General features: G+C 44.2%; 1 protein-coding gene across 2 annotated transcripts in view; it reads left to right on the top strand.

The window, feature by feature from the left end:
- Gpsm2 (G protein signaling modulator 2) overlaps window positions 1-12,747 on the top strand; it is a 42,920-nt gene that overhangs the window by 23,928 nt on the left and 6,245 nt on the right. For both annotated transcript variants that reach the window (XM_028879345.2, XM_028879346.2), the window contains 7 exons: window positions 97-239; window positions 1,119-1,242; window positions 1,347-1,462; window positions 4,888-5,043; window positions 5,363-5,471; window positions 6,080-6,209; window positions 10,495-10,565. In XM_028879345.2, the coding sequence (XP_028735178.1) occupies window positions 97-239; window positions 1,119-1,242; window positions 1,347-1,462; window positions 4,888-5,043; window positions 5,363-5,471; window positions 6,080-6,209; window positions 10,495-10,565 (849 nt within the window). The remainder of the gene's footprint in view (window positions 1-96; window positions 240-1,118; window positions 1,243-1,346; window positions 1,463-4,887; window positions 5,044-5,362; window positions 5,472-6,079; window positions 6,210-10,494; window positions 10,566-12,747) is intronic.

The raw sequence follows: 12,747 nt of genomic DNA, 5'->3' as shown, positions 1-12,747 counted from the left end.
ACACACAGTACTGACACATAAATAAATCATGAGATAAGCAGTGTAGCCCCTGGCCTCTGATTTCAGAATGTAAGCTTTGTTGATGTCTCCATCTAGGTGGGAGAAGCGAGAGCACTCTACAATCTTGGAAATGTGTATCATGCCAAAGGGAAAAGTTTTGGTTGCCCTGGTCCCCAGGATGTAGGAGAGTTTCCAGAAGAAGTGAGAAATGCCTTGCAGGCAGCCGTGGATCTCTATGAGTGAGTACAGACTGTGTGGGCCTGTGAGCCTGGATGCCTCCAGGGTGTTCTTTACTCAGTAGTAGGTTTCCAGGTCTGTCAAAGATGGAGCAATAGCCGGGCAGTGGTGGCATACCCCCTTAGTCCCAGCACTCCGGAGGCAGAGGCAGGTAGATCTCTGTGAGTTCAAGGCAGAGTGAGTTCCAGGGCAGCCAGGGCTGCACAGAGAAACCCTCTTGGAAAACAACAACAAAACAAACAAAAAAGATGTAGGACTCGTGAGCTGGTCAACTGACTGCGGTAGCACACGCCGGCCCTACCAGTTTCAAAGTCCACATTCTGAGTTCCAGGATGGCGCAGTGAGATCCTGTCTTTAACAAAACCAAAAACCTAAAACAAAAGCTGGAAAAATGATAGGCTAACGGGAAAACTAACCATTGGAAACAGTTGTTTAAATGGTACTGTAGTGCCGGAAAACTGCAGTTTCACTTCAACTGCAGACCAGTGCCCCTTAGTGGTGAAAGCAAGAAATAGCAATGCTTAGTTTGGGGTAAATTTAGTGTTTGGCCAGTACAATTGCCTAGCTATGGGGCTCCAAGCTCATCTCTTGCTGACTCTGAGTAAAGACCAGATGTCCCAGTGAATAAAGAATTCCAGTATTTCATTACTGCCCACCTCAGAATGTACCTTTAAGATTTTGCCACTGTAACTATATGCTGACTTTTTTTCTGATACAAAAAAACTCTGGGGCTGGGAGAATAGCTCAGTGGCCAGCACTGGCCTAGATGCGCTAGGCCCTGGGTTTAAATCCCCAGCTATGAGAAAGAGAAATTCCGTCTGTCAATCAACTAAGAACTTTCCCCTAAACTTAACAGTTTCGCCCATTTTTGTCATCATTAGGGAAAACCTGTCGTTGGTAACTGCTCTAGGTGACCGAGCCGCCCAAGGACGAGCCTTTGGGAATCTTGGCAACACACACTACCTCCTCGGCAACTTCAGGGATGCGGTTATAGCTCACGAGCAGGTAAACAGAAGGCCTTGGAGACAGAGCATTTCCTCCGCCAGGGTGGAGGGCTGCGATTGGACGGTCTTTGGTTCTCTGTGTCTGATGAAGTTTTTCTGTTCCAGCGTCTCCTCATCGCAAAAGAGTTTGGAGATAAGGCGGCTGAAAGGAGAGCATACAGCAACCTGGGAAATGCATACATATTCCTGGGTGAATTCGAAACCGCTTCCGAATACTACCGGTTAGTCAGATACTTCCGTGGGTAAATGTAAAACGAGTAATTGTGCATCCTGTAAGAGCACATTGGCTTTGGGGGTGAGACTCATTGGTCTCACTGGGGGTATCACTGGATGTGCGCCAGTGTCAGGGCCTAGGCTCCCAGGCCTGTCTCGTCATCTGTGGTAGGCAGCAGGATCTGGATTTGGGGGTGTCGTGAGAACTGGGTGAAAGGATGTGTTAACTCACCCGGTCGATACACAGTGCTCAGGAAACATCGTACTCAAGTGTTATTTTTTTTCTGGGAGTCTCACCTGGTGGCCTTGAATTTGCAATCCTCCTGTCTCCGCCTCCTGAGCGCTGTCATCGCAGGCCTGCATCATCAAATGTAGCCTTTACCTACTACAACAGCAGCAGTATGACTTCCTTAGTGTTTTTTATTACTTTTTATCTTTAAAATGTTTTGTTTAAAGTTCTAATCTTCTAAAGTCCTGTATAAACCTGTTCAGCATGTAGGGTATGTGTGGGTATGTGCTTTATCTCACCCAATTATGAGTTGTAAGAGAGGCCAAAAGAACATTTGGTAACAAAACTAGGTCTTGTCTGAAGAGTACTAAAGTTAAAAAAAAAATAGGTCTTAGTCTCTACCAGTGATCACGGAATTTTCCCTCTTACCCCGGCCCCTAGCAAAAGGTTTCCCTCCCTTCTGTCCACGCTGAGGCTCTGTTCCTCTGCCTGCAGCATTGCCCGCTTGGGCTTCTGTGTCAGGAGCCCTGTAGCCCATCGGTGTCCTGGAAACAGAGGGTGGCGGGTCTAACCTGCTTCAGGTTGTCTACCCTGTCCCGTTAGACTCTTGAGGGTTTTCTGCACTCACTCAGACTGAACCAAGAGCACAGGGCTTGATTTGCGCTGACACTTTGGAGGTTCCTGTATTCAGAATTCAGATAGTTTGTCATCAAAACAACGACAGAAATGGTGCGGCTCTTGGTGTATGCCTTTCCTGGGTCACTCGTCCAGCCCGTCCTTAGGAGTACCTTTCCCTTAGTAACCTTTCTCTATATCTGTTACTTGACAAAGAAAAGTTGGCGTGTGTGGCACACGCCCTTAATCCCAGCACTCAGGAGGTGTAGGCAGGCAGATCTCTCTGAATTTGATGCCCACCTGGTCAACAAAGTAAGTTTCAGGCCAGTCTGAGGTACACAGCGAGACCTGTCTAAAAAACAGAGAAAGAAAAACTGAGTTGCTTTGGTCCATCTAAAACATGAAATGGTGCTGTCTTTCTTTAAACTTCTATCCGTGGTTAATATTTATTGGTTGATTATTGATTAGCTCATTGTTTCTCCACCTTCCTAACACTGTGACCCTTTAATACAGTTCCTCATTGTTGTGGTGACCCCCAATCATAAAATTTTTTCATTGCTACTTTGTAACTATAATTGTGCTACTGTTATGAGTCATAATGTAAATATCTGATATGCAGGATATATGTAATCGCTGTGAAATGGTCATTCAAACTCCAAAGGGGTCATGACCCACAAGTTGAGAACCACTGAATTAACTAGATATGAATTTCCTCCTAATGGTGATGAGTATGATATACATTTTTATTTTAACTGTCAAGTTTCATATAATTTAAAACCAAGAATACAGAAAAGTCTTTTTTTTTTTTTTTTTTTTTTTTTTTTTTTGGTTTTTCGAGACAGGGTTTCTCTGCATAGCTTTGCGCCTTTCCTGGAACTCTCTTGGTAGCCCAGGCTGGCCTCGAACTCACTCACAGAGATCCACCTGGCTCTGCCTCCCGAGTGCTGGGATTAAAGGCGTGCGCCACCACCGCCCGGCTCAGAAAAGTCTTTTATTATTAAGTGTTGTGCCTGTGCTAAATATTGAAAAGTTGTGTTACAAATTGGTTGGTGGCTTTTTGACAAAGAAGTATGAGTTCACTGTGATGGCTCGCTCCGCTGCAGCAAGCAGGCTAGAACTCAGAAACTTAACCTGTGTTCCAAAGACACAGGTTAGTGGTACTTTTGGAACTCACCTTCAGAACTGTCTTCAGGCCCATGTTAAAGTATGTGACCCGTACTTTGCAGGATACAAAGCGGTGCCTTGGCAAACAGAACTAAGTAATTGAATTTGGTTCTGGAAAGATTTCTGATCATTTACAAATCGGCTACACACAGAATAATGGTGGAGCAGAAGCAGCTACACTGTGGGGTCTGAAGGCAGTTGCTGAAGTCTCAGAAATGCCCATGAGGACCTGTCCGTTAGAGTAGGCAGGAAACTCTCAGGGTGGCAGCTCTGGCGTTAGCATCATTCTGTATAGAACTTGTAATTTGTGTTCTTGAAAAGACCCGTCTTATTACCATATTTTAATTTTTAAGTAGTTATGGGTGGCATGAAGTAATTGTGCTGTTGGCAGAAATTATGGAAAAGGGTCATTTAGATTATTAAACCCAAATTATCAATCTGTAGGTGTAAGCACTGATACAGTTTATAGACATACGGATTCGTCTCCACCTTCCCAGAAGCCTTGTGAGTACTTCTCCCATCCGTCATATATATGAGAACCGGACAGAGGGCTTGAGTACCTCGCCCTCAACTCACAGCTAGCAACGGCAGGGTCTGAACCAGCAGTGCTGCCCCGGCCCCTGCTCTCACCTCTCACACTAACTTCTTGCTGACAGCGCTGCATGTGTTAGGTAGACTTTGGGAAGGTTCAATGAAGTGATGGGCATTTTGTATGCATCAGTGACTATAAGCCTACATCCAGGGACTTTCCCTAGACACTCTAAATGTTGACAGAAGGGAAAGGTGATGGTAGGATTAAAGACAGAGGCTGGAGTTAGGGAGATGGCTTCACAGGCAAGGTACTTGCCGGACAAATATGAGGACTTGAGTGGGCCCAGCCCCCACCTGAAGAGGTAGGCACAGTGGTGTTACCTGTAACCCCAAGTGCTGGGAGTAGAGATGCAGAGACAGAAAGATCCCCAGGCTTGCCGGGCAGACAACCTGGCCAGGTCAGTGAGAGACCCTGACTCAAAAAACAGAGAACAGTGAGGAAGACAGCAGACTGATATCAACTCTGTGCCTCCATGTGATGCGCATGCACACACACATACGCACAAGACAGCCGTTCCACGAACATGTGGGTTATTGCCAGCACAAAGAGAGAGATCTTCTAAATATCTGAAGTATTTCTGCTCTCTAGAGGCAATGGATCTCATGCTTCGGCACTCCTGTATTTTGGGGAGCTATTAGGACTCAAAGTTTGAATCCGTTTTTTTACACTTCAAAGCATCTTTTCACTTTTTCTAGAACAATGGGAAAATATATTGGACTTTCAAACAGACTTATTTAAAAAGCAGCAGAAAGCAACAGAGATGAAAAACGTCAGTGCTATGATTCGTAGAACCAGCATTAAACATGGGCATTGTGTGAATTGCTTTCTCTCAGGAAGACGCTGTTGCTGGCTCGGCAGCTTAAAGACAGGGCCGTGGAAGCTCAGTCTTGCTACAGCCTTGGGAACACATACACCCTGCTTCAGGACTACGAGAGGGCCATCGATTACCATCTGAAGCACTTAGCAATTGCTCAGGAGCTCAAAGATAGGTACGTCACGCCGTTCCTGAGTTAAGGTAACTGCAGGTGCATTGCTGAATTCCGGCCTTTTGCCTCTGCCTCCCAAGTGCTGGGATTCAAGGTCTGGCTACTGCATATTTTTAAAGACTGTTTCCATGTTTTAATATCTGACTTTGAGTTTGGTACTTAGTATTCCCATCTTTCTGTCTAGACTCCTCATTGCTATATCTGAAAGGTTAAGCAAATCCAGAGCATGCTTTAAAAACCTTTAATTATCGCTTGGTTGCATTTATTCTGTACAAGGGCCTTGTTTCAGATCACTGCATGTTAATTTTTAATTATATTTTAGAATTGGTGAAGGAAGAGCGTGTTGGAGTTTAGGAAATGCATACACAGCTCTAGGAAATCATGATCAAGCAATGCATTTTGCCGAAAAGCACTTGGAAATTTCCAGAGAGGTATGAAGCTAAAGAAATCACTGCCCATCCCGTTGTCATTTACAAATCAGTGATGGAGTAGCGTGTTTTTCCAGAGCATTCATATAGCTGTGTGAGCACATAGAGGACTGTATTGCCCTGATCTGGGGGGGGGGGCAATAAGATGAGCTGAGGCATATGGGAATAGGGTGTGACCAAAATACTCCATCTTCTTACCCTCGTTCCCAGTAGAGAAATATCATGGTTTTTAAAGAAAAAGTTGATACTGAGAACCAAGGTCTGGCTCTTGTTACACCCAATGGCTATTTGAGCTTAGATACCTTTTCTGAGCTTCATTTCCCTCATATGTGAAATTGGAATGGTAATAGATACCTTGAGAATTGTTCACGTGTGCATGCACACACAGGCACACACAGGCACACACAAACAGGCACACACAGGCACACATACACAGGCACAAACACACACACATACAGGCACACACACACAGGCACACAAACAGGCACACACACAGGCACACATACACACAGGCACACACACACACACACACACACACACACACACACACACTGAACCGATGTTGAGCACTTGTCTGTGTCGCTCTAACATAGAAACACTCGTGGTTATAGGTTGGGGACAAAGGCGGCGAACTGACTGCCCGGCTGAACCTCTCAGACCTGCAGATGGTTCTTGGTCTGAGCTACAGCACAAATAACTCCATGATGTCTGAAAACATTGAACTCGACGGCAGCTTACATGGTGAGTAGCAGCTTTAAAACCCTGCAGTTCTCACGCTTACGAGTTACTTCGCATTTGGGAAAAGAAAGGCTCTTTTAAAGTGCTAAGGAAGTGTGTCTGCTGACCTCAGAGAGGGTGACAGAAGATAACTTCTCCTGCTTCTGTGGTTCACACAGTTCAGTTAACCCGTGAACATGGAACACAGCATTTTATAACTCTTACTGTGAACGTAGGAATGCTGAAGGTATAATCAGTTTCTTTGGTTAAAAAAATACTCAAATGCTGTTAAATTAACCTGTAGGTTATTTCAGAAATCTATAGATATGAAGATGCTAGAATGAAAACATTTCGTCTATGCCTTTCTATTTCACGTATTTATAATATATCTGTTTTTTAGTGAGTTCTTTTTCTCCCCCATTTCACTTCTGATGAAACAGCTTGGGATGGTTGTCTCTTTCTTTAAATCAAAAACCTCAGGAAATCTTCTACCATGGTTCAATGGGTAAAGTATTTGCTGACGGGCCTTATGACCAGAGTTCAAGCCCCAGAACCCACATGGTAGAAAGAACCAACTCCTCAAGTTGTCCTCCGACCTCCATGAGTACTATGGCACATGCACACCCCACCCCCAACAATCAATCAATCAATGTAGTTTAAAAAAATACATGTGTTCCCAAGCTTACACTCACAGTTGAGGGCTGGAGAGACGGCTCAGTGGTTAGAGCACTGGCTGCTCCTCCAGAGGCCCTGGGTTTGAGTCCCAGCACTGACTGACATGGCAGCTCACAACTGTCACCCTAGTTCCCCGGGATCTGATGCCCTGCTCTGCCCCTCAGCACCAGGCAGAAAAGCGGCACACAGACATGTGCAGGCAAAACACCCATACACAAAAGTGAAAAAAGAAATTCTTGGTCTGAAGAACATTGGCATGAATATTTCAAACTTGAAAGCCAGTGGGAAAAATTAGCTTTGTCACTGGAGTTTCCCTCTAAACTCGGAGAGGAAGGTGACAGCAGATCTGTACTTCTGACCTTAGGATATCCAAAGAGCAGTTCATCAGAGAGTCTAGAGTGTGGGGTGTGTAATAAATTGCAATTGTGCTCGGTAATTGGTAATTGTAATTGGATAAAGTTTGCCCGTGTTTAACTTGTAAATCGGTACATTGTAGGAATTCTCATCTTTTAAGTGTCATGTGTCCTCATGAGCTCCTCTAGCTACAGACCCATGCTACTGTCTCCTTCACCTCTCACGTCCCCGGAACCCATTCACTGGAGCGTCAGGGCAGCTAACACCTCCTGTCGAGGTCACTGGGGACCTGTGTTTTACCAAATAAACTCACCCGGGCTTTAACCGTGGTTTGTTTTGCTTTTGCTTGCTTTCTGGGCAGTATTTCCTGAAGCTGATCACTCACCCTGAGCTCCCCCTCTGCACTTCAGGTTACACACCCTGGCTGTCCACTCACAACGCTCTCTCCTCTCTCCCACCCTCCATCCAGCACCTCTGCCATGCCCGGGGCTCGGTCCCTGAGCCTCCTCTACCCTCTCTTTCCCTCCCTCGCTCTTCCCATCTATCATTGGAACAGATTTTATCCTTCTTCCTTCTACTCCATGTTCTAGTTCAGTGCCTTCAATAGAACCTTTTAGAATGGCAGAAAAATTCTTGGGGCTGGAAATGGCTCCGCATTTAAAGCACTGGCTGTTCTTCCAGAAGACCCTGCTTCCATTACCAGCACCTGCATGATATATAGCGCCCTCTTCTGGCCTCTGAGGGTACCTGTACTCACAGGTACATACAGAACACATATGCAGACACATGAAATTAAAATCTTTAAGAAATGGAAAACACAGATTTTATGAAATATGAATGCCGATCACTTCACAGCTTGTAGTCAGTATTTAACCATAAAGCTAACTCAATAAAGCAAATAAAAATTTCAGAGGATCTGTATCTCATAGATAGCCTGTCCTCAACACAGGGCAATTAAGTTGGAAATTAGTATCGAGAAAGTAGCATAGAAGTCTGGACCTAGTGACACACGCCTGTAATTCCCACCACTGAGAGGGCAGTCGAAGGCCAAGCTGGGCAACTCAGTGATGCCAACCTGAAAACTAAAGAGCATTGTGATGTGGCTTAGTGAGAGGACACATGCTCATAGCATGCACAAGCACCAAGCCCCACGTACTATTACACACATGTACACACACACACACACACACACACACACACACACAGTAATATAGAGCATCCATTTGAAAACTTAAAAGCATACTTCTAAGTAACATAGATTGAAGAAGGAATTCTTAAATAAGATTAAATATAACTTAGAAGTTACAGTGAAAATATAGTATTTCAATTAAAATTTTTATTTTATGTATTTGGATGTTTTGCATGCATGTGTGTGTTTGCCCACATGTGTGTCTGGTGACTGAGGACTCCAGAAGAGGACACTGGGGCCCTTGGAAGTGGAGTTACAGATGGTTGTAAGCCACCATGTGGCCATGAGGATGTGGGAACTGAGTTCAGGTCCCTCTGCAGAAACAATAAATGCACTGAACCATCTCCTCACGCCTCTGTATTTCCATTCTTGTGGCATGTGACTTATATTGGTTCTTTAGCAAAATTTGTGTTTAAAAGAATTTTTTTATCTTTTGTATGTACACGTATGTGTGTATTAAGACAAAACGCAATGGAGATTTTCTTTAAAGTTAAAATTTGGTTCTGAAAAGGTAAGCAAATCTTCAAGATTATTTTTCATAAAGAGAAATTTAAAAAGAGAAGGGGACATACAAACTAGATGTACAGATTGAAAGTGAAAGGTTTAGTATAATTTTAGAACAATCTGTTTCAAAACCTAGGAGAAATACCAGTTTCTAGAAACATAACAAATCATAAAGAAATTAGGTTAGTAATTAAGTCTTCCCACTAGGAAACATGAATACTTAGAGTTGTCCCCATCTTTTGATGGGTTTACACCCTCTACCATGAGCCCATTCTAAGTTGAAATTTTCATAAGTCAAGAATGCATTTAAAAAAAAAAAAAAAGAATGCATTTAATATGTCTTGCTGGGTGGTGGTGCACACCTTTAATCCCAGCACTCGGGAGGCAGAGGTAGGCGGATCTCTTGAGTTTGAGGCCAGCCTGGGCTTCACAGAAAAACCCTGTCTTGAAAAAACCAAAACCAAAAAAAAAGTCTGTGGAAAGATGCGGCTCAGTGCTAGGGCGCCTCGGAGGCACTGGCGAGGCCCCGGGTGGATCTCTAGCCCCGGCGAAGAAAGGATGCAATGGCAGATGTATGCACAGGGGGCTTACCCAGACAGATGTCTGTGGTGTTCGTATGTTAAAGCCGGATGGGAGGTGTCAGCTGTGCTTTGTATTATGCCCTTTTGTTCTTGGTAGTGGGTTTGTTTGTTTTAAACAAGGTCTTGTTGTGTAGACTGGCTTTGAATTTTGATCCTCCATACTCAGCCATCTGAGTGAGGCTAACATGCAATGCCATGTCCAGGTATATTATTCTTTAAAAAATGCTGCTTAGGGGCTGGAGAGGTGGCTCAATGGTTAAGAGGACTGGCTGCTCTTCCAGAGGACCTGGGTTCAGTTTCCAGCACCCACATGGTGGCTCACCACCGTCTGTAACTCCATCTGTAGTTCCAGGGGAACCAGACACCCCTTTTCTGGACTTTTGGGGCACCAGACATGTACGTGGTGCAGACATACATGCAGACAAGACATCCATGCACATAAAATAAATCTTTTAAAAAAAATACTACTGAATTTTTAAAGGATTGTTTGGTTATAGAAATTCTGTACTTAATATTTAGCAATATGATCAAAAGATGTTTTTGAGACACTTTGCTTTTATTTGACTTGTCTCCTGACTGGCAGGGAACCTGTCTGGAAATAGGAAACCTGGGAAAAACTGTGTGGAACTGGAGTGTTATTTTTAATTCTCTCAAAACTGAAGGCCTACAGCTTTCCCATGATTTTATTCACTTAGACCACAATGTATGTGGGTTTCTTTGAGGCTATGAAGAGAGTATAAACCATTCATTACAAAATGCCTTTTCTAAATCAAGGGGTAATGTTAGTAGCCAGTGGTTAGCTTGCAACCAACATGTGGCTTCTGACATCAGAACGTTGTAGAGGGACTGTCTATTTTTATGTAGTGTGGAAAATATCTCCTCTTTTCAGATGTTCCTTGCACGAGGATTTGTGAATCGGGTGTTAGAATGGAATCAAGAGGCGATGCTAAGTTTGTGTTCTGAAGGGCTCCCTGGTTTACTTGAGTGAATTTGTTTTTTTACAAAGGTACACGCTCCAAGCTGGGACGAAGACACAGTATGGAAAATATGGAACTTATGAAGTTAACACCAGAAAAGGTTGGCAGGTCTATGTTTAAATTTCCATGAACTGTAACCGTATTTCAGTAACTCTTAAGTGAAAGAGGTTAGGCTTGTCCTATGTGGAGATCGCTTAAAGATGTGTTTTTAACTAGAACCAGAAAAAGTCCAGTGCAGAAGGAATGAGAAGAGCATGCTGTCGTGTGCTAAAAAAGATAAATGCATATGTATTCTTTGTAGGTGCGTGCAGCATTTCTGGAAAAGTACATAGCAAAAGTTACAGTAGCTGCTTCTAAAAGTGCCTGGGATAGGCTAGAAATATTTTATAGGCTATTTTAAACTGTTTGAACATTTTGTCTTGTTTAAAAAAACATTTTTAATTGAAAGGATACCAGGTAGATTAAAAGCAAGAACGATACCTCTCGTCATTCACTTACATAACAGCATCACTGCAGAGCTGTGTGTGAACAGGTGTGTGCTCGTGCGTTCCCAGGCTGCAGTGTGGACGTCAGGGAACAACTTGCTCTTGCACCTCTTAACAGAACGTTGGTGTGTGCCAGCGGCGCGTCAGTAGAAGCCAGAGGACGGCTTGTATGAGTCGGTCCCTCCCTCCATCATGTGGGTCCCCAGGATCGAACTCAGGTCATCAGCCTTGGCAGCAAGCACCCTGACCTGCTGGGCCCCTGAGCAGCCCCCACCTTGCCTTCTGAGACGGTGTCTCCCCTGCTCCACCCTCTTTCCCTCCCGCTCTCTTCTGCACAGAGTAGCCCAAGCTAGCCAGCCGGTCCACAAGCCTCTGGCTGATTTTCATGTGTTCACGCTCCTCCCGCTCCTCCATGGGGAGCTCTGGGATTACTGACTTTTTCTTTTTGTGTGGTTCTGAGACTCAAAGCATCAAGTACTTGTACTGCAGAACCATTTTCCCCGCCCCGTGAAGCTTTTCCACCTTTTAGCTGAAGTGCCTTTTATTTGAGATGCATCCTTCCTACGCTGTGTTTTTGTTTTTGTTTTGAGACAGGGTTTCTCTGTGTAGCCCTGGTTGTCCTAGAACTCACTCTAGACCAGGCTGGCCTTGAACTCACAGAGATCCACCTGCTTCTGCCTCCCCAGTGCTGGGATTAAAGGTGTGCGCCAACACCGCCCGGCATGTTTGTTTTTGTTTCTGACAGCAGATGCAGAGAAGAGATTATGATTGGAAGCTGTTATTGGAAGACAAATCAAGGCTATTTCCACTTTGATTCAGCTTAATTTACATTGTTGAATAGATCTTTGTTGCTTTGTATTATATAGAGTACTTTTTTTTTTATTCTATTTATTTTACATCCTGGCTGTAGCACGCGCACGCACACACACACACACACACACACACACACACACACCCAATCCTCCCCTCCCAGCCCCTCACCCCCATCCCTCCTCCCACTCCCCAATCCACTCCTGTCTCCATCCAGGAAAGGGCAGGTCTCCCTTGAGTATCAACAAAACATGGCATACCAAGTTACAGTAAGACTAAGCACCTCCCCATGTGTTAAGGCTGGGCAAGGTGACCCAGTATGAGGAGTAGGGTCCCAAAATCGAATAAAAGATTCAGAGACAGCCCCTGTTCCCACTGTCAGGAGCGCCACAGAGGCCCAAGCTCATAGCTGTAACATGTATGCAGAGTGCCTAGGTCGGTCTCATGCAGGCTCTGGTTGTCGGTTCAGTCTCTGCCAGCCCAAGTTAGTGAGTCTTCCCATGGTGTCCTTGGCCCCTCTGGCTCCTACATTCCTTTCTCCTCATCCTCTCAGGATTATAAAGTACTTTCTTATAAAATAGATTCATTATAGCAACTTTAGAAAACTAGAAGAAATCAAAAGAATCGGTAACCTCCCATCCCAATAGTAACCTCAGGTATTAATAACTGTCCAGTATTCATTTGAATATTATAGATGCTGTTTTCTAACAAGCAGTCGTGCATGAAGAACATCTTTCAGCTGGGCATGGTAGCACGCACCTGTAACCTTAGCACAGAGCAGGCTGAGGCCAGCATGGGCAATGTGTGTGAAAACCAAAGTTCGTCTTTGCATTCCCTTAAATGCTCTTCTGTTAAAACTAGCATATGATTTTTAAAATATTGATACTTTTCGAATAACTAGCCTCTAAAAGTCCAGATCTAAGATTTTTTATTTTTATTATTATTTTTTTTTTATTTTATTTTTCAAGACAGGGTTTCTCTGTGTAG

Source organism: Peromyscus leucopus, chromosome 6 (assembly GCF_004664715.2).
Source record: "Peromyscus leucopus breed LL Stock chromosome 6, UCI_PerLeu_2.1, whole genome shotgun sequence".
NCBI lineage: Eukaryota > Metazoa > Chordata > Mammalia > Rodentia > Cricetidae > Peromyscus > Peromyscus leucopus.
The sequence above is the reverse complement of the archived record's forward strand: the minus strand, read 5'-3'. Positions and strand labels throughout refer to the sequence as shown.